The 25293-nt window shown below is 54.0% G+C and overlaps 1 protein-coding gene across 10 annotated transcripts in view; it reads right to left on the bottom strand.

The window, feature by feature from the left end:
* Positions 1-21967: 21967 nt before the first annotated feature.
* TLE3 (TLE family member 3, transcriptional corepressor) overlaps positions 21968-25293 on the bottom strand; it is a 48967-nt gene continuing 45641 nt past the window's right edge. For all 10 annotated transcript variants that reach the window (XM_023255107.2, XM_023255109.2, XM_045059096.1 and 7 more), the window contains 2 exons: positions 25144-25220; positions 21968-24039 (listed from right to left, as the gene is read on the bottom strand). In XM_023255107.2, coding sequence (XP_023110875.1) covers positions 23932-24039; positions 25144-25220 — 185 coding nt within the window. In that variant the 3' untranslated portion in view covers positions 21968-23931. The remainder of the gene's footprint in view (positions 24040-25143; positions 25221-25293) is intronic.

Here is a 25293-nt window from a genome sequence, read left to right as displayed (position 1 = left end):
TACGGAGGGGCGCCTGGGTGGCTCAGTCGGTTAAGCGTCCGACTTCGGCTCAGGTCACGATCTCGCGAGGTTCGTGGATTTGAGCCTCACGTCGGGGCTCTGCGCCGACAGTGTGGAGCCTGCCTGGATTTTGTCTCTCTCTCCCTCTCTCTATGCTCCTCCCTAACTCGTGCTTTCTCTCTCTCAATCTAAATATGTAAAGTTAAAAACAAAAAAAATAGAAAGGGTACTGAATCTTTACGCCGCATACACCCACCCCTAGGAAGCCGAAGGAACAAAATTTACACCCGGGTCCACCCGACTCCCACATCTGTGCACCAAATCATCACACAGCCCTGCCCCCAGGGAGAGCTGGGTTCTACTGGAAGGACATCAGAGGAAAACAAAAAATTATTTCGACGCCTGTCTTAGCTGTGTCTCTAAATTACCCCACTTCCAAATGTTCAGGGAGCACCCGTGTTGAAATGTGTCCTGTCAGACGGATGATGTGTTTTGGAACTGAAAAGACAACAGGATCGGGCCTGTGCGGGATGGAACCAGTCCTGCCTTTCACAGTCGTGTGCTGCCGTTAAGGAGCCAGGATGGTCCCCCCCGGAGGCAGCGCAGAACGGCACTGGGAAAGAACCCACCTTCTGCTCCCTCTGCTCTCGGTCCTTCAAGGCCAGTTCAAGTGTCCCTTCTTCCAGGAAGCCGGCTCTGATCGTCCCGAGCAACCCTGGGCCCCCAAACTATAGGCTTTCCCACTTGCTATCAGGGACGCTTTTCGTAGCTACTTACGTGCATATGTGCCCCTCCATCCAACTGAGTGTGAGCGCCTGGAGGGCCAGACTGTGTCTTAGACGTACGTGCCCTCCACACACACACACACACACACACACACCCAGTCCCCGGTGCCCAGCACTGCTCTGGGGACCAAGTAGGAGCTGAGGAAACGCTTGCTAGTTCGACACGACATCATTCAGCTGACCACACGCTATGTAAGAGGGGCTCGCCCTTGTTGGGTTCTTCCCCGACCGCCATGCACGCACACACGCAGCGCTCAAGACAAAAGTCCTCGTCCACCAAAGGGGGTTTCTTCCACCTAAACACGGGGTAGTCGTCATGAGACTAGCGGAGACGCAGAGAAGTCAGGTGAGCCACAGGAAGAACCCAGAACGTCGGTCACGCCAGGAGGAGTGGGGACTCGAGCTAGCCTGGAGGTACAGGCACGGGCGAGTGGGGACGCCCCCACCTGAACAAAGGCACAGAGGGGGCCCCAAGAGTGAGGGCGTAAGGGACAGTAGGGGCTGGCTGCAGACAGCCACCGGGCACCATAGAAATGGCAGCTTTCTTCCCGCGCTCCAGCAGCCGGGGGACCCCGCCTCCACCCAGGCCTAAGGAATGTTCTGGAAGCTAGCGATGCCCTTTCCCTCTGGCCTTGCTCTTCCCTGGAACTTAACTGGCTCGCGCGCCAAGAGCTCCCAACGGGGCTCAGAATTCGGCCCAGGAAGCCAAGGAATCGACGGCTTCTGGGGGGCTGCCCGTAAGCACCTCCTCTCCGCGGGCATTTTCGTCACATCGAATTTGGCAGCTCGAAGCACTTTTGACTTCACATGATTCGTTAGAGCTTGTGTGTGCGCGCTGTTTTTCTTCTTCCCGCCCGCCTGTCTCCCCCAGGGGGACTGGGTGTTGTTTTGACTTTTATGTGCTACAATAAAAACTTTCATTGTAGCAAAATGTTTGCTCGTCAAAATTAGCTTGGTTAATTCCAAAGAATTGTTTCATCTTGGCTCCACAGGCACCGGGGATCTTTTTTACAAGCCGAATTGGCCACCCGCCAGCTATCTCCGGGACAATTCCTCTGTAGCGCTCGTCCCCCTGGAATTTACCTTTAAAGCGGCAAAGACCTGCCTTCGCGTTCCAGCCGCTCCTCCTCTGAACGCGTGGCTGGGTTCGCAGAGCGGAGCCGGGACTGTGGGCTTGGTGGTGTGGGGTTTAGAATCGCAGACATGAAAGAAAGGCCCACGCGGAGGCCGACGACACTCAGGGGCACAATCCAGGCGGGCGAGGGCACACGCGGGCACACCCGCCCACAGAGGCACACGCCTGCCCGCGCGCATGCGCACCGACACGCACGAAAGGCAAGCGCGCGCCCAGACACGCGAGACCCGGGCCTGCACCCGGAGATGCCGCCCTGCCGGGCACGCATCGGCACCTGCTCCCAGACGTGCGGACACGCCAGGGGCGGACACCGCGGTCAGGCACGCTGAGCCAGGGGCACGCAGGAAGGTGGGAGGGCAGAGGCGCACAAGAGACCCCACGCGGCCCGGTCCCGATGGGGCAGCCCTGCCCGCGCACCTGCTGGCGTCAGTGGGCTGGTCCGGCCGCCGAGACCCCCCCCCCCCGCCCCCCGCATCAGCCAGGGAGGTGGTCACTGCTACCTCCACACCATGTCCGTTATCCTGGGGGCCAGGTTCAAATGCCCTCCTTGCCCGGGGCAAGACCCACCCCTCCGCCCTGCTGCTCTTAAACCCTGACTCCGGCCGTGCAACCCTCCCATGCTGGCCTCTCCTCCCCGAGCTGAGATCTGTTAGCCAAGGGGGCGGGGGAAGCCCACGTATGCTGGTAAGGCCAGCGGACCATCATTAGGTGGGAGTTGCTGGAATGATCGGGGAGACCCAGGAGGCAGTGAGAGGGGCCAGCGTGCAGCCTGAGCCAGCGTGGGGGAGGGGAGCGGGGGAGGGGGGTTGCCAGGGAAGGAGGTTGTGCAGGGCGCCGTGCAGATGAACTGTTTTGCTTTGGCCCTGGGACGGATCCTCGGAGCCGGCTTCAGACCATCTGGGCTATTCAGTGACGGACACACTGCCCCTCCTCCCCCCACCCCCCCTTTCCAAGCAGCCCCTTCCCCCTTTATCCTCTGTCTACACTGAGTGGGTTCACAGCCAGACTGTTCTGGGAAAGAGCCAACGTTAATGGTCTCTGAACATCCACCGTGTGCCTGGCATTTCAAACCCGTTAACCCAAGGACGCGAGGTCAATATCCTTATCCCCACTTTGCAGATAGTAAAGGCAACGATCATAGCACTCAGTGTGGGCCCAAGAATAGTTGTTCTGTCTCTCCTGCGTCTGATGGATGGACACGAGGACCGGAAAGGCTCAGAAACCAGGCCACCCAGCTGGTACCGAGGGAGCATGGCTTTAAGCTCAAGCTCGGCTCTAGTGTGTGGGCATTTAGGAACCACCGCCCTGGAAACGAGGTGGCACGATCAGGGCATCGGACGGGTGGCAGGGTGGCGCGGCAGACCCTTTGGGCTGCGGGGCGGCCCGGGCTGAGAGCCTGACCTAGGGATCCTCCAACAGTGAGCAGAGGAGGGACAGGTAGAGTGCCGTGTGGTTGGTAAGCCGGCTGATCTGTCTACACAGCTGAGTCACCCAGGGCACCCAGATGGGGCCAGCTCCCGCTGCAGAGAGAATCCCTGATAATGTTGCTCTTTGGTTCTCCGGGCCGGACTGTGTGCCCCCAGCCCCGTCCCCAAACTCTCCTCAGCAAATTCTCTCCTTGGAGAAAAGGCACAGCCAACATCTTAGGGGGGAATTGGCCTTCGAGCCGGGAATTCATCTGGTACGGTTTCATCAGCTGCCCACCCCGTCCCAGGCCCCGGGGACGCAGCACGGACCCGGGCAGAGTTCCTGTCCTCCAGTGCCCTCAGGGGAGTCAGAAAACACTGACCTAACAGCGGCATCCGGCAACGACAAAGGGAAGGAGGAAGAAACACAAAGCCCGTGGGGTGACGGGAGGCGGGCGGAGGGCGGCCCTCATGCAGGGAGGGCTGGAAGGGACCCCGGGCGCAGGGAAAGGAGGGCCGTGCACGGTGAGCCCAGCAGTTGTCTGGGAAGGACCAGTCCAGGCCCAGCCATGGGGGCGAACGGAAGCGTGGCGCGGGGACAGGCTCGGTGGCTTTAGGAAGTGATTGTGGCAGAGTTGAGTGAGCAACGAGGCCGGGTCCCCTGCATTTCGGCCTTCGTCTGTAAGCACCCCGGGCCACTGGGCAGGAGGCTGACAGCGGCCCGCAGAGAAACAGGTCGCTCTTCAGCGGCTGGTGCTTTTCACCCTAGAGTTTCCATGGCCAGAACTTTCGGTCCCCTGGCTTAGAAACTAAGCTCCCCTTCTCCACCCCCATTAGGGAAGGGGCTTGCAGAAGCTGCCAGAAAACTCTTCCTACGGGGTCCGGCCCCAGAGCAAGACCCGGGATGGAGTCCTGTGGCTTCCCCTGCCCCGCTGTGTGGCCTTGAGTGTATCGCTTGCCCTCTCTGGGCCCCAGATTCCTCCCGGGTCACATGGAGAGATGTCCCGCCACAGAGCCACGAGGGTCAAATAGGCAACAGAAGCAAGAGCGCATCGTAAGCTTCTGAGAACTGTGCACGGCTGCGGGCTTTTACTTAAAATTGTTTCTCGCGTGTTAGGGGATGGCATGCGGGGAAAGGAGAAAGTTTCTCTGGAAGGGGCTGGTGCCTCCCTGCCTGCCCCTTCCTCCCCATCCTCCCCAAGCTCTGGCCAGGCCTCTCTCGGGCTCCTTCGTCCGGAACCCCAAGCTTGGAGGCCCAGCCCGCTGGCTCCTTTCCTCACCCAAGATTTCTTTCTGCTCAGGCGCGTGCATCTCGTTCATTCTCTCTGGGTCGGAAGCACAGCCGAAGAGCCAACCCCTGGTGCTTTCCGAGCAGCACCCGGAAGGGACCCCGGGAGCCTCACCTCCTTTGGTCAGTCTCCCCCTCTGCGTTTATTAGTTACTTTTTAAAAAGCCAAATGGGGGCGCCTGGGTGGCTCAGTCGGTTAAGTGTCCGACTTTGGCTCAGGTCATGATCTCACAGTCTGTGAGTTCGAGCCCTGCGTCGGGCTCTGTGCTGACAGCTCGGGGCCTGGAGCCCGCTTCCGATTCTGTGTCTCCCTCTCTCTCTGCCCCTCCCCTGCTCATGCTCGGTCTCTCTTTGTCTCAAAAATAAATAATAACATTAAAAAAAATTTTTTTAAGCTGAATGATTTTTTTTTAACTGATGTTGCTAATTCACCTCATTTTTCAAATCCTAAGTGGGGGGGGGGGCGTATCTACAGGTAAATGAATAAATTGCGAGAAAACCGGGCAGGAAGTGGCTGGTGGAATAACTGATCGTCAAGGAATTCTAAGGACCTAAAACGGATGACTCTCTCCAATAAGACAAAAAAGACGGCTAGGAAGTCGGGGTGCGGGGACAGTCACATCTGGGGACCCAGGGTTGGGCCCGCAGAGCAGGCCTTTGCTCCAGAAGGGGGCTGGAGGCCCTGAGGGCCCCCACTTATCCCTGGCCTCCTCCTGCCCCCACCTGGGCCCACCTGACCTTGGCTGGCGCCTCTCACTTCATCCTGGGTCCCCCAGCCTTTCCTGGAGGCACTGACCGCTGAGAGATGAATTGGAGGTCATGTCCATGGGCCTCGCCCACAAAGCGAGCACAAGCCAGCCAAGTCCGCGGACTGCTGAGGCCTCATTTCCCCATCCCCGCCCTGCCCGTGTCCCGCACTGGGCACTGGGGACACAAGATGGTAACATGCCCTTGCCTCTGAGAAGGTCACTATTGTGTGCTCCCTGAAAACTGGTCGTCTAGGTGCTGGTGGCTGCTAAGAGAATGGGACTCTGTCGTGGGGGAAGGAGCTCTTGTGGCTCCTGGGCACATGGAAGCTCTCGTGCCCAGCCCCTGAAGGACTCAGGGCTCTTTACTCACCGCCAGAAGGTCCTTTTAGGGCCCTTGGACACCAGGACTCAGATAAGCAGCCGTCTCCATGTTTTCTCCTCTTGAGCATTTAATACGTGTAGACAGTCCGCTAAGTGCCTCATATATATGAACTCATTGAAAAAAATTTTTTTACATTATTTTTATTTTTGAGAGGCAGAGAGAGACAGAGCACAAGGCGGGGAGGGGCAGAGAGAGAAGGAGACACAGAACCCGAAGCGGGCTCCAGGCTCCGAGCCGTCAGCGCGGAGCCCGACGCGGGGCCCGAACTCACGAACCGCGAGATCATGACCTGAGCCGAAGTCGGACGCTCAACCGACTGAGCCACCCAGGCGCCCCTATATGAACTCATTTAATCCTCCCCATAACCCTGTGAGGTGAGTGTTATTGTTTATTCGATGGGTGAGGAAGGTGAAGAACAGAGAGGTTAAGCAACTCGTCCAAGGTCACATGGCTCACAGCTGAGGGAACCAGACTGGACACACGTCCAGAGACGGCATTCAACCACCATAATAATGGCTTCCCTAACGGGTGTGATGGATGTCACCACAGGTCACCACAAAATAAGTGTTGGCCTTAGAAATCTTCCTTACGGGCCCATTGTCTGAGCTTACATTTGCGAAATGAAGCTGCTAAGGTAATAATAAGAAACATTCCTTGATTAACCAGTAGAAACCAGGAACTGTTCCGGGTGCTTTCCATATGGTAACGACTGGCCCCTCACAAAAACTCTATGAGATGGATACTCTTACGACAAAGGAAGAAACTGAGGCACAGAGAGGCTCAGCATGTTACCCAAGGTCTCCCAGGCGATCGCCGGGAAAGTTACTGTCTGAACCCAGGCCGTCGGGCCATTGAGTCCGCGTTCGTAACCACTCGACTCTGCTGCCCAGAGTGTGGCCGTGTCCGAGCCTCCGGGGGCCCCGTGGCTCTGGGGACCACATGGCCTTCCTAATGACAGGGAGAAGAAGTCCACCCCTTCAGCTCAAAGGCCTTGCCGGTGAGGTCCAAATGGGCAAGTCCAGCATTGAGCCGTGGGCATAAAGAGGGAGGCTGCCAGCCTGCAGGGAACAGTGTGGCCGTGGCTGTGCACACACTTGTTTGCACGTGTGTGTGGCTGTATTTGCAGATGTGATGCTCAGCTGGCACTAGGAGCCCTAACGTGGGTCAAGGATCTGGGCCTGTACTGTTTCTGGAAGGTAAGGGCCGGGTGCGTCTGGCCCATCCCCTGGTGCCTAATCGCAGCGCACCTCGCTGTGTGGCCCTGGGCAAGTTACTTAACCTCTCTGGGCTGGAGTCGTAGAAGGATCTGACGAGACAGTGAAAGAAGCTCGTATGCAATCCGGCATCCCTCGGGCCCACAGAGCGTCCAGGCACTCAAAGACTGGCACCTGGGGTCCTCCTGGCTCACCAGCCACCAGGGGAGATGGGACTTGTGATCCTAGAAACTAGAACCATCATCAAAAGAGAAGGTCAAAGGCACCGGAAAACCCGAAACCTGGGGAAGGTTGTTTACCGAGAACCCCTCACGAAAGTAATCCTTGTTTTCTGAGAAGCTGTTCCCCAAAGGGCACTTGAAATACCTTCCCAAGAAACCCTCCAAGAACAATCACCGGGACTTGGCTTTGAGGGCTGTCTCAGACAAGGGGACCCACAAACCTCGCCCCATCGAGATCTGGAGATGTGAATGTGGGTGTCCAGGCCAAGGACGGGGCCAACTCCTCCCAGAGAGCTCAGCTTCAACACGCAGGCTTCAAGGCACTGAACCTTCTCTTTGTGAACGGATTCTAACACGTGGGGGTAGAAAAGTACCCTCCTTCGTCACCGAAGGAAACAGCCCAGAAGCCTGGTGCTTAACATATACTAAATCTCAACAGATGTCAGCTATAAGAATAATAGTAACTATTATTTATGTGTTTTATACTTCTTTTTTTAAAGATTTTTAAAAAGGCTATTTATTTATTTTGAGAGTGGGGGGGGGTGGGGCAGAGAGAGTGGGAGAGAGAGAGAATCTCAAGCAGGCTCCGCGCTGTTGGGACAGAGCCCAACGTGGGGGCTCGAACTCACAGACTGAGAGATGGTGACCTGAGCCGAAACCGAGAGTCGGACTCTTAACTGACTGAGCCACCAGGGGCCCCTATTATAAGTATTACTGATTTATAAATATATAAATACAAGTAATACTTATTTATAATACTATTACCGTGCAATAAAAATGATGCTCCCCAGAAGAATGGAAAAAACAATCGGGTGCCGCCCAAGCTGCTCATTTTGAACGTGAGAACAGGGCCTCAGAGAATGAGAAAGAATTAAGGGGCGCCTGGGTGGCGCAGTCGGCTAAGCGTCCGACTTCAGCCAGGTCACGATCTCGCGGTCCGTGGGTTCAGGCCCCGCGTCGGGCTCTGGGCTGATGGCTCAGAGCCTGGAGCCTGTTTCCGATTCTGTGTCTCCCTCTCTCTCTGCCCCTCCCCCGTTCATGCTCTGTCTCTCTCTGTCCCCAAAATAAATAAACGTTGAAGAATTAAAATTCCGGGGCCAGCCTGACGTTTCTCTGGGGCATGAGGGGGCCTGCGGAAAGCGTAGGACAGAGGGGTGTTGAAAATCGGTTTTATCTGGGTCCCTAGCAGGGGGCCGACAGACTCAGGACTGGGGTTGGAAGCAGGGTGGCCCACGTACTGGCCGCTTGAGCTTGGGAGGTCCTGTAAGCTCTGGGAGCCTCAGTTGTCCCCTCTGGACAATGGGGTGACCGACGCCACTCCTGTAGAGGTGAGGGGAAGCTTCGGCCATGCCCTTAGCACAGACTCCCAGGCACAGTGACGGCTGCCGGGTGGCAGGTGCCGCGATTCGCCTGGTGCCTATTGGCCAGACTATTGGCCACAATGTAAGCGGGCGTGGGAGGGGGGTGGTTATCGCCGAGGGGCAGGATTTCTGCCACTCGGATCTCGGTTCTTTTCCCTTTCTTTTTGCTTATCTGCCTTTCCCACAGACACCACAATGCTCCTGAACTCATTGTCCTTTGAAAATGGTGATAAAGCGAGAAGCACCGGGGCCGCCCCGGGAGCCGCACGCCCTCCCCCACCCCCACCCAGGAGCCCCGGGCGCGGCGGGGGGCGACGTCCCCTCCCCGGCGGCGAGGACCCCCCACCCCCGCAGGGCGGGCCCAGCTCGCTCCGCTCACGCCGGGCTCAGACAATGCGAACACACAATCATTCATTATAACTCAATTACAGTGATTAAAGCTGGTGGCATGCAGAGGCAGGAGGGAGTGTTGCCAACAAAATTTACACTCCGTGTCATCAGCGAGAGATAACAGCAGCTGACGCGGCCGCTCGCCTCCCCTGCCATCTGCTCAGCGCGTGGCCGCCCAGGGCCGAGGGCCGCGCGCGAATGGCGGTGGCGCGCCACTGAGCGGCCACGACCCACGATGCCCGGATGCCAGGCGGCACTGGGGGTGGGGCGTGGGGGAGGGGGTCGCCTGGGCCCTCCCTGCCATCGGAAACCCCACCTCTATCCGGGAGGGGCAGGGGGGAGGCAACGGTGCCCGCGGTTCTGGGGTCGTGTGGGTTGTGCCCCCGTGTTCCGGATGAGAAACTGAGGCACGGATGCGGGAGGGATCCCACACAGTGAGTAAGCCTGGCAGATGGCAGGGGCCAGGCGGAGCGCTGAGACCCTGGGGGGCCCAGAGTGAGTCGAGGATGGGGCAAGGCAGGGGACGCTCAGCCCCAGCGCAGAGCTGCTGGGGGGATGCGAGGGGCAGGAGCCGGTCACTGATCAGCAGATCCAGACAAGGTCAGCCCTGGGTGAGGTGACCGAGAGGGACAAGAAGGAAGAGGGAGACACAAGCCCATGGCTGCGGTCCGTGCCACCGTGAGGCAGAGGGGTGGCGAGGACAGAGCCTTTCAAGCGACATTGGTGGCACCAGCCATCCCAGAACACCACGCCCCCAGCCTTGTCGGCCTGACGAACCAGGACACCTGTGCGCCGGACCGGCACGCGGGTCACGTGCGTCGGTCCCAGATGCGGGAGAGTCTCCCTTCTGAGCCTCCGTTGACTGGCGGAGGGGGGAGGAAAACCAGGAGGGTGTGGAGGTAGGTCTCTCTTCCCCTGGTTATTCCTCACGCTCTCATCCAACGTGTTTTTCTGGCGGTGCCCACCGCTGAGGCCACAGTCACCCTGGTAGCGTCCCTGCTTGCTGCCTGCCATTCCCTCCCTGACGCCCTGTCCAGGGCTGCAATTAGAGCTCATCTCCTGAGGCTCCAATCCCACTGGAAGTGTCCTTGCTAAAGTGCCAGTGGCTCCCTGGCTTCCCCAGGACACTTCTTGACCCCTCGGGGGCTCTCCCTCGGGCCTCATCTGTCACATGCACCCCAGGGCCTTTGCGCCTGCCAGTCCACAGATGTACCGCCCCTCTTCCTTTGGCCTTCCTCATCCCTCTTGTCCTTCAGAGCCCAGCTGAAACATCCCCTCCTCCACGAAGCCATCCTGACCTCGAGGCCAGGCGGACACCCCTCCTCTGGGCTCCCATACCCCCACGCGGTTGCCCTTGGAGCCCTGGCCATGGAATATCGGGGTCCTCTGGGGACAGGCCCATGCCCTACCTTCAACTCTGGCAGCCACTTGGGGGCAAGAGTTGGGCCCTCTTCCTCTCTGAAATCTTGCCACATGTGGATCGTGGATGCATGGCCCAGGTGTGAGCTACTAAAATGACCTGCTTCATGAGGACGGGCTCAGGAGAGCACAGAGCCCAGCCACAGGTGGGCCAGAGATCAGTGTCCTCAAAGTGGACAGCAAGGGAGGGAAGATGAGGAGACACGAGCTGTACCCCCAGCCAAGGCCTTTCCTATATCCCTTGGAGGTCCCTCCCCGAGTCCAGGCCTGACAAGCCCCCTACCCATTCCCAGGCTCCGGCTCCCAGCCCGGTCAGATGTGGCAGGGCCGATGGCCCAGGGTCGTCCTTGGAGATGCTGACCACTGAGGCCAAGGACAGGGAGGGTGAGGCTGCTGCCTTCCGTCTCCTGCACATCAGGTACCAGGACACCTCCAGGGTGGGGGTGGGGGGTCTAGCCAACCCCGGAACACGTGGTGACACAGTACAAGGGGGTGCTCTGCCCTCGAAGCACGGTCCTTAGAATTCCCCCGTGAAGAACCGAAAGGGGAAGTTGAGGCCCGGGGTGGGGGTGGGGGGGAGTCTGGCCCGGTGGGGCCTCTACTCGAGGCCCAACCCTGGGTTTTAGTTTCAATCCTGACTCAGGGCTGTGGGAGGTTATTCATTCGTTCATTCAGCGAACAGAGCCAAGGTTGGCGGCGGTCCTGCCTCCACTGACTTCTATCACAAGTCGCTCGTGCCGGCCAGGTCTCAGTTTCCCCATTTGCATTGGGCGTGTTACATTAGCTCTGGATTCCCAAAGATGGGGTGGGGAGGATTTTGTAAGTAAGACAAGGAGTCATTAAAAATCATTGACTCACAGCAGGAAAGCTGTTCTGTTTCCTGTTTTCCATCAAATACGCTGATCAGACCCGGAAGCGAGTGTCACGTGGGTGCTGAGGGGCCCTCACACCTCTCAAATACTCCCTTGTGTAACAAAGAGGGAGTAAGGAGGACGGGAGACACAGCCAGCAAGATTTGTTCTTGTTGCATGTACTCATATGGAGATTTTTAATTTTTTTTTTTAACATTTATTTACTTTTGAAAGAGACAGAGACAGAGCATGAGCGGGGGAGGGGCAGAGAGAGAGGGAGACACAGAATCCGAAGCAGGCTCCAGGCTCTGAGCCATCACCACGGAGCCCGACGCGGGGCTCGAACTCACGGACCGCGAGATCATGACCTGAGCCGAAGCCGGACGCTTAACCGACTGAGCCACCCAGGCGCCCCCAGAGTTCCCTTTTAAAATACTTACTTTAGGCTTAAAACGGGAATTTATTTAAACAGAAACTACGAATTAACTCAACAGGCAGGTGGGTTTTTAAATTTTTTTTTTTTTTTTTCAACGTTTTTTATTTATTTTTGGGACAGAGAGAGACAGAGCATGAACGGGGGAGGGGCAGAGAGAGAGGGAGACACAGAATCGGAAACAGGCTCCAGGCTCTGAGCCATCAGCCCAGAGCCCGACGCGGGGCTCGAACTCACGGACCGCGAGATCGTGACCTGGCTGAAGTCGGACGCTTAACCGACTGCGCCACCCAGGCGCCCCAGGCAGGTGGGTTTTAATAAACCAAGGCAAATAGCCCTAGGTGATGACTTACAAAGAACTGAATTCCTTTGATCCTTGGGTTCAGGGACCACTGCTTTTGGAGGGTAGTGCTGTTCGCTGTTTGTGTTAGGGGACAGGACTCAGACCTGACAGCCAAGTGACTCCTGGAACTGGGCCAGCAGGCCCAGGGGAGGGTGTCCCACCCTGATGAAAAGGTGACGACAGTGAGTCAACTGGTAGAGGCTTAAGTAACGTGTGGACGCTTGGGGCTTCCCAGGGACTAGGGAGTAGGTCTCCAAACAAGCCTGAATGCAAATGACTGTCATTGACAAGCTGATGTATGTCCTGGGCGCGCAGCAGTCGACAGCAGTTTCCAAACAGAGGGGCAGCCTCTCTGTGTTCTGAAAAGTGACTCAGGCCCTGGGGCTCGACTCCTCCCTTCCTCTCTCACTGTCCCTGCCTATTGTCCTGCACACCCTTCAGGGGAGACACCAGGGGTTCTCCAAGAAGCAGCCTCCAGCCCCAGCATAAAGGATTTGCAAAATCTTCAGTCATCCAGGCGCAAACTAGCTCAGCACTACAGACTTCGGCTCAGGTCATGATCTCGCGGTTCCTGGGTTCAAGCCCTGCATTCGGGCTCTGTGCTGACAGCTCAGAGCCTGGAGCCTGCTTCCGATTCTGTGTCTCCCTCCCTCTCTCTGCTCCTCCCCATTCATGCTCTGTCTCTCAAAAATTAAATAAGTATTAAAAAAAATTTTTTAAACTAAAATGCCTTTCCTTTTCTCAATCTACAACTGCGATGCATCCTTAAACACCCAGGACAAACAAGATTTCTGCAAAGCCTTCATGCATACCTCTCTTTCTTTCTTTTTTTTAATGCTTACTTATTTTTGAGAGAGAGGAGAGAGGAGAGAGAGAGAGAGCGCGCGCGCACAGGAGCTGGGGAGGGCCAGAGACAGGGGAACAGAGAGGATCCGCAGCAGGCTCGCAACTGCCAACACAGAGCCCGATGGGGGCTCGAACTCATGAACCGTGAGATCATGACCTGAGCCGAAGTCAGATGCTTAACGCACCGAGACAAACAGGCGCTTCAGATACCTCTCTTTCTGCCGCTTGTAAAAGTTACCGGATCCTCCCTTTTCACAACCCCCACAGCACTCTCTCCAGCACACTATTTATTAATAACATTGTTTTATAGCTGTTCTACTAATTTGAGTTTGTTTTCCCTACTTGAGTGCATTGCTTGAGGGCATGGACCATTTATCTCTATATCCCTCGTCCCTAGCCTTCAACACTGGGTCTGAGTTGTCTGTTTCTATTGAATTAATGGATGGGTGAATAGCCTTGGCTCAAATTTCAGAGCTAGTTTTCAGATTCCATTCACTCTACTCTTCTCTTTAAGGATAGTTTTCATCGAAAGCATCACTTGGGCATTCAGTAGCTATTCATTAAGCACCTAACATGGGACAGTTATTCCGTCAGGAGCCAGGAGCACGGAATGAATCAAACTTGATCTCTGCCCTCAGGAAGTTCACAGTCAGGTTGGAGAATGAAGCAAACAGCAAATGGTAACAACAAGAGAAGGTTTGGAACTTCATTGTCACTTAGAGATAAACCATTCCGAATTTAATCAACTTTGTGAGAAAATTCAGATAGAAGATCAATGGGGTTAAGTAAAAACCTGGCACCCTGAATTTGAATTAGAAATACTGGAGAGCGCCTGGATGGCTCAGTCGGTTAAGCATCCGACTCTTGGTATCAGCTCAGGTCATGATCTCATGGGTTTTGAGATCAAGCCCCATGGTGAGCTCTGCACAGACAGTGGGGAGCCTACTTGGGATTCTCTCTCTCCCTTTCTCTCTGCCCCCTCCCCCATATGCTCATGCGTGTGCGCGCTCTCTCTCCCTCAAAATAAATAAAGTTAAAAAAAAGTATCGGTAGATTTCATGATGTAGTTCATCTTTAACAAATACACACACACACACACACACACACACACACAAACATCTTTGTTCTGCTACTGAAGGGATCTAAAAACAATGAATGACCAATCCATTAGCACCAAGCACCCCTAGCCCACAGATTATGGTCTCTAAATACCACTTCCCACTAAAAGGAACTCCTTGGAGAAATGGCTGACTCCAGATCTAGGACAGAAAATGTACAAGATGAGTCAGGAACATGATCTTATGTCAGAAAGCAACGAAGTTATCAAAACCTACCAAAGTCATGTCAAAAAGACTTAGGAGGCATCTTGAAGAGGTTTTCTAAAACAGGATCATTTAAGAAACAGTAAGGCTAACTCCACGTGACTGAAGCGTATCAAACATGTTTAAATCTACAAGTTCATGGTGATATTTTTTTAAAAATGTCAGCTGTTGAGGACACTAGTTTAGTACTTTAAAAGCTGGCAGATAAAGCAAATGAATCAAACATTTTTCCTGCATTTAAACTCTATTTCAGGGTAATCACCTGGTTGATGAGGGGCAGTTTCTCCTCCTACTAGCATTCAAGCAAATAGACGAAGGAGTGACGGAATTAACATATCACCATTTTGTAGCCCCTAGTGAATTCATGAATCTGAACAATGATCATCAGTGGCTGCTAACATATAAAACGGGAAACATCTAGATAGGATGTGCTTCCTAATGAAGTATTCTTGAACCCCCCAAAATCAAGCCATGGGTTAATCAAGCTCCAAGATCTAACAATTTAGCAATCAGCAAAATTCAGACTGTGAGAAGCTCTAAGGACAAATAATTTTGTTTCTAAATAAATGTGTGTGTGTGTGTGTGTGTGTGTGTGTGTGTGTGTGAGAGAGAGAGAGAGAGAGAGAGAGAGAGAGACAGAGAGAGAGAATGAGACATAAAAGAGAAACCTAAAAGACCTATCAATAACAGTTGCTTTGAATGGACCTTACTTGGATTCTAATTCAAATAAACAATTTTTTTTTAAAAATTATGAAACACTTGAAGAAATCTGAGTGCAGACTAGGTATTTGATGACATTGGAAATTATTGTTCATGTTTTTGGTGGGTTAGCAGAATCGGTTATATTTTTAAAATAGATCTTAGCCGGTGGAGATACTGAAATTGTTACTAATTAAATGATGAGATCTCTGGGATTTGCTGCATTAACACCCCACGGGTGGCGGTGGCCGGGTAGAAACGGGCACTGAAAGGTGAAACAGGGTAAGCCCTGAGTTGGTGAATGCTGAAGCTTGCCAATGAGCACATGGAGATTCGCCGTACTGTTCTCTCTAGTTGGTATCTGTTTGGCATATCTCATAATGAAAAGCCAAACTAATTTAACTCCTGTTGTCTCTGCATGAGATAGTTGCCCTTGCGCCCCTACAAAATCATTAGAATCACAAACATCCAGGCTGGAGAGGGGCCAAGGATTGCTTATCCCGCCTCCGAGCATCGGTCCATAGATGAGAAGACCGAGGTCTGGAGAGGCCCAGTGACGTGGCTAAGATGACGTGGTGAACTTGGGACTTTGCTCCCACGCCACCGGGCATGGGTACCCCGACCTGGGCCCCGGCCCCCACCGCCCCCAATGCAAGGTGGTTTCCTTTTTTTTTTTTTTTTTAATTTTTTAAAAATGTTTTTATTTATTTTTGAAGGAGAAAGAGAGACAGAGCATGAGCGGGGGAGGAGCAGAGAGAGAGGGAGACACAGAATTCAAAGCAGGCTCCAGGCTCTGAGCCATCAGCACAGAGCCCGATGCAGGGCTCGAACCCACAAACTGTGAGATCTGAGCCGAAGCCCGGACGCTTAACCGACTGAGCCACCCAGGCGCCCCGCCACGCAGATTTTTAAAATGGGAACATTTTAACATTTTCTTCAGATTTCTTTAAAGGTAATAAAACGCGATAGGTGTAACTGAACTCCCACCTGACCCCCCATTTCCCTTCCGTCCCGCCCCACAGGTAACCACTGTGCTGGCAGGCCCGGTGTGTACTTTCCACTCATGCTTTTAAAAATGCCTGGATTTGGGGCGCCTGGGTGGCGCAGTCGGTTAAGCGTCCGACTTCAGCTAGGTCACGATCTCGCGGTCCGTGAGTTCGAGCCCCGCGTCGGGCTCTGGGCTGATGGCTCGGAGCCTGGAGCCTGTAGCCTGTTTCCGATTCTGTGTCTCCCTCTCTCTCTGCCCCTCCCCCGTTCATGCTCTGTCTCTCTCTGTCCCCAAAATAAATAAACGTTGAAAAAAAAAAAACATTTTAAAAATGCCTGGGTTTATCTACTCAAATTTAGAATTTTATATTGATAGTTGCCATGAGTAGTATCATGTCATATATTTCCTCCTGCGACTTGCTCTTTTCACACGACTTTGTGTTTCTGAGATCTAGCCAAGTTGATACGTAAAGATCTAGCTCATGTATTTTAATGCCCACATACAATTTCATCATAGGAAAATGCATAGATTTTTTTTTCTTTATGCATCCCCCCCCCAATAAAGGACAGGTTCTTTTCAGCTATTCCTGCTACTTCAAATAACGGGGCAATGAAAATTTCCATGTACATTTCTTTATGTACTTGCGTAAGAGTTTCCCTAGGGTATATACCTGGAAGTCGAATCACCAGGTCGTAGGGGCGAGTTGTTCCCATTTGACTATCGCCAAAGGCTCGGCAAAGTGGGTGAGCCGACGGTGCCCCCACAAGCGGTGTTTGACATTGCCAGTCATTCCTCATGAGTGTTATCAGACTCAGAGACTTGCTGATCCCTGGGGGATGAATTCCTCTGTGTCACTTTGCTTTGCGTCGGTTGACAGCTAGAGTAGTTTTCCCGGCCATTCATTTTGTTTCTTTCCCGCAAGTTGCCTGTTGCTGTGTTTAAAGCTTTAATGTGATCAAGTTGATATTTATGTATTTAGAGACGGAGCATATGAGGGGAGAGAGAGAGAGAGAGGGAGAGAATCTCAAGCAGCCTCCATGCTGTCAATGTAGAGCCCAATGTGGGGCTCGAACCCATGAACCATGAAACCACAACCCGAGCCAGAGTCAAGAGTCGGACGCTCAACAGACCGAGCCACCCGGGCGCCCCTTGTTGACCTTTTTCTTCATCATAGCCTTTACTTTCTGCGTCCTGTTCAATCATCCTTTCCCTCCTCGCCCTCCTCCCCTCTACTATTTTATCCTACAAGTTTAAAGACTTTAACCCCCCTAGAATTTAGTTTTGGGTAGTGTGTGAGGTAGACAGCCATCTTCCCTCCATGAAGAAAGCCCATTCCTAGCACTGCCTGCTGAGTCCTCTTCTCCACTGATACATAATGCCACATGGGTCATAGTTGGATCATTATTTATAGGAGGGTCTGTGTAGGGACTTTATTCTGCTCCATTGGTCTGTCTATTCACGCACCGACTGCTGGACTGTAGCTTTTACTTAAGTCTTGATATCTGGAGGGCAAGGTCTCCTTTCTTATTCCTTTCCAAATTTATACTTGTTACTTTTGGTCCTTAACCCTTCAGATAAATTTTAGTGTTGGTGTCTCAAACCATATAGAACATACCCTAATTGGATTTTGCTTAATACTGTATTACAGGTTTCTGGGAAAGACAGCATTTGAAATACAATTGGATTTTCTCACCAATGAATGTGGTATAACTTATGATCCATGTAGGTCTTTTTCAAAAACATTTCCTTCAATGAAACTTTATATTTTTCTCCATAAAGGTCTTGTGTGGCTTCACTCAGATCTATTTGTGGGTAGTCTTTGTTGCTATGGTAAATGCATTTTTTTTCTTCATATTACATTTTCCCGATTGGTCGCTGCTAATGAATAGGAATGCTATTGATTAATGAATGTCGATCTCGGATCCAGCCACTTGACTGAACTCTCGTATTTGCTTTGTTTGTACATTTTCTAACGTATATAGCCATGTTATCTGCAAATAATTACAACTTTGCTTTTTCTCACTGCAATCATTGTACCTTGTTGATTTTTTATTTTGTCTTATTGCATTGGCCAGAGCCTCCAGAACTACGTTGAAAAGCAGCAATAGTAATGATTATTCTTGGGGGTTTTGTTGGCTGATTTTATTTTTTTATTTTATTTTTTTTTAATTTTTTTTTCAACGTTTATTTATTTTGGGGACAGAGAGAGACAGAGCATGAACAGGGGAGGGGCAGAGAGAGAGGGAGACACAGAATCGGAAACAGGCTCCAGGCTCTGAGCCGTCAGCCCAGAGCCCGACGCGGGGCTCGAACTCACGGACCGCGAGATCGTGACCTGGCTGAAGTCGGACGCTTAACCGACTGCGCCACCCAGGCGCCCCTGTTGGCTGATTTTAAACCAGTACTCCTAAACCTTTAAAGTTTTTAAATTTATGACATTAAAGTATTTCCCTTCCTTCCTTCTTTCCTTAAGCTTATAAAATGGTTTTAGTTTCATCTTGTCCAAGACGTCTCTGTGTCCACATGGTTAAAGGGAATCGAACCCTTGCACAGGACCGCTATAATACCAAGGAGAGACAAAGTCCTGGCCCCATCTGACTTTCTTCTGGCCTCTGCAGTCCAGGAGGTCCCAGGAGCCCACTTCTGAGCCATCACCCTGCCGTGTCTCATCTGCCTGGGAGAGAGCTGAGTCAGGGTCAGGGTGAGCACACTGTAGATTTTTCTGGGCACTGACTGAGGTGCCCTAATGGACGTGAGGAAGGCCTGAGCTGGGCGGGGGTGGAGTTGGGAGGGGGCTTCTTTTCCTTTCCTTTCTCTCCTGGGCTCTTCCCTTTGAGATCACGTATCTCCTCCTCTGCCCGTGGGATCCATTCCTTCCCACCTCTGGCTGAGAAAGTTCTGGGAAGACAAGCACTGTCTTATTGGTTTGAGCTTTGCACTCCGGCACTTAGAACTATGCCTGGCATATTAGATTTGCACTCCGTAAATGTTGGTTGGATGGATGGCTTGACAGATGGGTGGATTGGTGAGTTCTAAGTTCTCAAGGCAGGAGGCTGGTTTCCATGACTTTTCTTGGCCATCTCTTTCCATGAGCAATTTTTTCACCAGTACTGTTGAAGGGGCAGGAGCCCTCATCCTCTGGATTCGAAACGTCGTTCAGTCCTGCCCTCCTCGACAGTATGCTAGTGATTTAAGGGGGAGGGAGATGTGATTTGTAATCCAGTTCAGGCTGTGCGACTTACTTGCCCTTTCTGGGCCTTAATGGTCCCATTTAATCAAGGGCTCAGTATAGATACCTCTTCAAATACAAAGGGTCCAATTTTAGTGTAATGTTTAAAAACGCTTCATGGGTACTGGAACAGAGCACATTTTATATTAGCATAAGAAAAATAAAGCGGTGCATAACTGTGCAAGTTTTCAAAGGGTTCATCAGGTTTGTTTGCTATACTTCACGTTAAAAATAATGTTCCTTTTCAAGTACCGTGTTCTTGAAAAAAAAAAAATACGCTTTGTCGTCATGAAACATTTGATGACCAGTTTCTGATATTTAACATTCTTGCTAAGGATCTTTCCAGCTGCAGTATCCAGAGGTCCGTATCTCTGGGCCTTCTCATGGACGCTCAAATTCAGAGACTCACTGCCCATGCTGGGGTTGAGCACCTTGGGGGTGGGGAACCGGGATGGGCAGTGGCTCAGAGGGACACCAGAAGGGCTGGCCTGGTCAGCTGTGGCTTGGAATGGCCTGGGCCCACGGACTAAAATCATGAAAGTGGCCTTCTGACAACCATACTCTGCCCGCTTTTAAATACGGCTCTCCTTGGGGCGCCTGGGGGGGCTTAGTCGGTTAAGCGTCCAACTTCGGCTCAGGTCACGATCTCGTGGTTCGTGAGTTCGAGCCCCGCGTCGGCCTCTGTGCTGACAGCTAAGAGCCTGCAACCTGCTTCGGATTCCGTGTCTCCCTCTCTCTCTGCCCCTCCCCTACTCACACTCTCTCTCTCAAAAATAACTAAACATTAAAAAAAAAAAAAATTAAATGCAACTCCCTTGCTTCAAGCAACAGCAGAGCTTAAACAACTCCAGAAGTCAGTTCACGTCTTGGCTTCAGTTCTGAGCATCTAGATGCCCAGCTCACAGAGAACTAGGGTCCCCTCCAGCAGGTTAAGAGCTCACCATTTACTCACCGGGGCTGCCCTGGGCCCCTGAAGCCCTGAGTGCTGCCCTCCAGGGAAGCCGGTCAAACCGGACAGGTGTGGTGAGGTGTGGCCAACGCTAAGACTGCACGGGCCTGTGTCTTTGCAGGAACAGTTCCGGTGACTTGGCAAAGGCCAGGAAATTGGCATGGAGACCTTCTGCCGCCCTGTTGGAGAGGGGGGCAGGGGCAACCTGGGGGTATTGAGGAAGGGAGGCTGATTATTTGCTGCAAGCAGGCCCCTCTGCACAGACTAGAATCTGAGCACCTCACAAAGGTGTCAGCAGCAGAGGGGCCCTCAAAATGCAGCTTCAGGGCCCCCTGGGCGGCTCAGTCGGTCAAGCGGACTCTGGCTCAGGTCATGATCTCACGGTCCGTGAGTTCGAGCCCACAGAGCGTCGGGCTCTATGCCAACCGCCTGGAGTCTGCTTCCGACCCCGTGTCTCCCTCTCTCTGCGCCCCTCCCCCACTTGCACTCAGTCTCTTTCTCAAAAATAAAATAAAAAAAAAAAATGCAGATTCAGCCGTTGCTGGCCTGAGATGCTGGGTTTCCAACAAGCTGGGTGGAAGGCAGAGGGGAGCGGCCGGTGAGGCGGCACGCAGTGGGACAGTCGTCAGGGCAAAGCTTGGAGAGCTGGCAGAAGGGACAGCGGCGGTGACACAGGCAGGAAACAAGGCGCCAGCGGCTGGTGCCCAGGGACGTGTCGCCAGCAGGGCTCACACAAACGAGGGGCTGTGCTGTCCCCCGACCTCAACTGTGAGCGTCCGTGGCTGAGACTAAATCTTGGCCGGCTCTCCATCTCCTTGACTGTGCCCAGGACGTCTGGGTAGGGCAGTCTTTCAGTCTTGTTCCCCTTTCCAGAAACGGTAGTAACCACCTCTGCCGGGGCAAGACGGGAGGCGAGGATTCTCCGACAGGCGTGTCTCATGGGGCCTGCAGTCCCCAGGCGGGTCCGGGGCACACGCAGAATGTTCTGGCCAGATAGCCCTTGGCTTCAATGCACAGACCTGGACGAACAAGGTGGGTGAGCTTTTACTAAAGTCCATGCAGCTCCGATGAACATTCCTCCAACCTGCTGGAAGCTTCTCCTCTAGAAGCCCGAGGGCATCCCTCTCCAGCTGGCCCACTCCTGTGCCTGCGGTCCGGCTGTCCTTCCTAGGCTAATAAAGACTGTGCTGTATTCTAATTGTAAACTCCGTTTAAAAACCGTTAAGTTATTCTTCCTTTTTTTGTGTGCAGTGACAGCGGGCCGTTGTGATTTATTTGGTACAACAGTGATGGGACGATTGTGACCAAGTACGGGGTTGAAACCACGCTAGTCCCCAGCTTGAGGAGGAAATCCCAGAGCCCAAGAAGCACCCTCGCCCAGCCCCGCCTCCCTGGGGGCACTGGCCTGCATTTCCTACCCCGGCCCTTCTGCAAACCCTTCCTCTCAAGCCTTCAAACGCCTCTGTGAACCAGACTTCAAGTTCACCGCCCGTAACATCTAACTTGAAGCTTAAGGAGGTCGGTGGAGGCTTTCAGCGTCCAGATGGTCCTGGAACCTTGCGCGTGAAGTTCGCGTTGCATTTTTTTGCCCCAAACTTTTGCACTCACCGCTAAGACTTTGGTACAGATCTGTAGTCCTCCCCTAAGGAACTCCGTCCCGCCCCTGTGGGCAGAGGAAATCCCAGCTCCCACCCACCACTCCCTGGTGCTGAGACCCGGGAGGTATGGAGCACACGCCCTTTCACTGTCCTGCAAGATGGGACTTTCAGGGGTTGGGGACAGCATGTGAAGTGCTCAAAGATGAGAAGAGCCTATGTTCAGGGAGGACGAAGGGCATCACCCAGAACCCAGGGCATGAGGAGGGACAGTGGCCCCCAGTGGCTCTTCCTGGGGAGGACGGACAAACGGGTGGGTAGGGGGTGGGGGGAGGAGGCAATTAAAACACAACAGTCAAGCCAACCTTTAAATAGCAACTTTTAAAAATATAAAAACAGCTCATTACAATGACTTTTCATTTTCTTTTTTTTTTTCTTCAGGAAATCAGCTGTTTCTACCCTCGCCCTCCCTTGCGGCTGGAGCCTTCACAAGACGGCAGATGAACCAGAGAAAGAGAGAGAAATTCTGTAGACGGCCCCTCCCCCACCCTCAGAAAGGTACAGGGGGGGCCTCACCAGTCTCCGTGGCCCCTGGGCCCCCCCCCCCCCCGTCAGGGGAGCTGCTCGCCCAGAGCAAGATCACTGAAGACCAGAAGTTTCCACTGGAGCCCCTCCTTCCTTCTCACCAGACAGAATCACACATTATAAAATAATCCATAAAAATGCAATATCAAAATTATCTTCCATATGCTACATCCATGGAGAGCCCACCAGCAGGGCTCACATCGGCCTTTACCTTTTCCTTAAGAGACGACGACGAAAAAAAAAAAAAAAACGACCAAGGGAGGGAGGAAAAAAACCAAAACAAAACAAACCGACAAACCCAAATCCTAATACCTCAGAACATTCTGGTACCAACATGTGGTACCTGCAGGAGACCACTTGCTACCTGTCATCTGTTGGGGCTCAAAAGAGAGAGAGACTGCAACCGCGAGAAGTCGCCACAGTGTCGGGATCAGGGTCCCCACCCGAGCCCTGGTCCCCCAGCCCTGCTGTGCTGCCCAGGGTGGGGCTGGGGGAGACGATCCCTTCGGACTCCCAACCCTGCAGGTGGATTACACTTTGCCCCTCTAGGGAGAGAGGAAGGGGTCAGAGGCAGGAAAAGGGGGAGAAGGCGTTTTATAAAGGACGTCAATTCTAATTCTTTTTATTCAAATAAAAAAAAAAAAAAAAAGCACCCACATCAGTCGCTATTTTTCTCTGGTAGCTCCCTGAGCTGAGTTGCCATATGCTTTCCGCTTTTTGTCCTTTTTAGGTCGTGTCCGAAGATCAAGGACCAGGGATGGGGCTCCTTTTGAACCTCCATTTCTCCTCACCGTAACCAAGTGTGCACCAAAGAGAGCGAGGCAAGAGGGAAAGACAGAGCAAGAGTCGGACCCCTGAGAGAGAGGGAGGCGAGCGCAGGAGGCCACAGAGAATCAGACCTTTGTCGGCCCAGGCTGCCACCAAGCGCGCGCGCGGCCCGGCCACCGCCGGTGGGTCCTGCCGGCCTCGGGCAGCTCCCAAGTCCACGGGGAGGCGCGCTCGGCCCGGGGGGGTGGGGGGGGGGGGGCCCTTTCCGGTCAGTCTGGTCACCGGCTGTGGCTCCCTTCCTCTACCCCCTCCACTCCCTCTCCGTTTGGCTCCCCCTCCCGGCCTCCCCTTCCCAAATGGGGATGTCCCTTTAAAAAAAAAAAAAAAAAAAAAAAGCCACCACCACGAGTGGGTTACAAATACAGCAGGCGAAGTACACGGCTAGCGTTTTCGGTGGGAAGGGGCCCCCTCCCCCACTGACCAGTCCAAGATAGAGGAGTCTGTTATTTACATTTTTCACAAAGGTTGTGCGCTGCACAATCGGGAACAGGAGAGTCCCTCCCTCCCCCAGCATAAACACGTGGTCCGCTCCAGTGTCCCCGACCCAGGGCAGGGGGACCGAGCAAAAGAAAGGGAAAGGAAAGATGGAGATTCACGAGGGTGTCCGCGGGGCTGCGGTGGGGGGGGGTGGGGCGCTGGGGCCCCGAGCCTCCAAATCAATCTATTTGTAGCGTCTGCCAGGGTCGCGGAGGGGGAGGAGGAGGGACATCCATCGGAGTCCGTGAGACACGGGAGCCCGTGCCCAGGAGTCCAGACCGTGGCGGGCGCGCCCTCTCGGCCTGCCGGAGCGCAGCCCTGAACCGCTCGGCTGCCCGCCGCCAGCCTCCGCCAGCCTCGGGGCCCCTCGCGGGGTCGCCCTGTCACCGCCGAGTCCGTTTCTCCCAGAGTCTGACAGCCCTGTTAGAGTCCTTGTTTAGTAGATGACCTCATAAACCGTGGCCTTCTTGTCACCAGAGCCCGTTACAATATATTTGTCATCCGCCGAAATGTCACAACTCAAGACAGACGAGGATTCCTTGGACTGGAGGAGGAAGGTAAGGACAGGCGGGAGGGAGGGAAAAAAAAAGGCAGAAATTCACTTTCTTGGTACTCAGCACGACCGCAGGGCTATCTGCGCGGCACCCCCTCTCCACGGCCCTGGAGCTCCAACCTCGGCGCACCCCGCGGGGACAGATACCCCTCCCCCCCTGCCGCCCCCCCAGAAAAAGCTCATTAACAGGGCCCAGCACGATCTCGAAGTGGAACGGCTCGAAAGAGAATGCTGGAGCGTGAGCTTCTCCTCTTAGGTTACAGACGGGAAGGAGCACTTCTGAGCAGGGTGTGAGCATTCTGAGAAGTGCTCAGAAGGAGCACTTCAGAGCGGGCCAGAGCCTCAGCCTGCTGAGCTGGGGAGGGGGTCCACACCCAACCTGAAGCGTCCAGCGTGACGGGGGAGACTCTGAACGTTATGCCGGACACCAGACCTTCCCCAGCACGGGTCCTGGAGGCGGCTTGACAGCTGGGAGCACGGGAGCACATTGTATGTGTGTGCTGTGTGTGTGTGTATGAGAGTGCGCATGCTGTGCGTGTGAAAGTGTGAGTGAGATGTGTGCTACGTATGAGTGTGCGTGTGTGCGCTGTGTGTGGGGGCAACAGTGTGTATAATTCAGAGGGCAGTGCGTTGGAACCCAGATCTTCAGAAACCAGGAAAAGTCCCTTCCCCCGCTCGTGTCTTTGCAGACCCTTCTTCCTGCAGCACCTCTCTCCTTACACCGAGGTGTCGACATAAAGGACAAAGTCACCTGAACGCCGGCTAACGCTGCTCTGGAAAGAGCTGTCCAGTTTGCTCCATTGCCCGGTGCACATCCTGTGACCGCCCAGCGCAAAGGCCAGAGCCAAGAGCATGACGGGACTCCCCCTGGCTCTAGAGATCCTACGAGAACCCCTGCCTAAAAGCCCTCGCCCTGCAGGGTATGTCCCGCTGCCGTGTCCAAGGCCTTGCCTCCGGGGAACCCATCCGGGACCGCCATCCGGTGGGGGCTGGAAGGGGCCGGGGCAAGTCCTGCGTTGCCTCCCACCAGCCCCATCCCCGTGGGTGGGCCCCAACTCTGGGCAGAATTCCGGGCGCTCGGATGGCGGGCAGTACCTGGAATATGCTGGCTCCGTACGGGGTCCTCCAGGCGTTGAGGAGGTTGTCCTTCCCAGTGCTCACAAACCACTTGCCTACGGGAAGGAGGCAAAGGGGGCGTCAGCTTGTGGCTTGCTGCCCCGGATGGAAGGCAGGACCCACCCCAGA

This window comes from Felis catus, chromosome B3, assembly GCF_018350175.1.
Source record: "Felis catus isolate Fca126 chromosome B3, F.catus_Fca126_mat1.0, whole genome shotgun sequence".
NCBI classification, from domain to species: Eukaryota; Metazoa; Chordata; class Mammalia; order Carnivora; family Felidae; genus Felis; species Felis catus.
The sequence above is the reverse complement of the archived record's forward strand: the minus strand, read 5'-3'. Positions and strand labels throughout refer to the sequence as shown.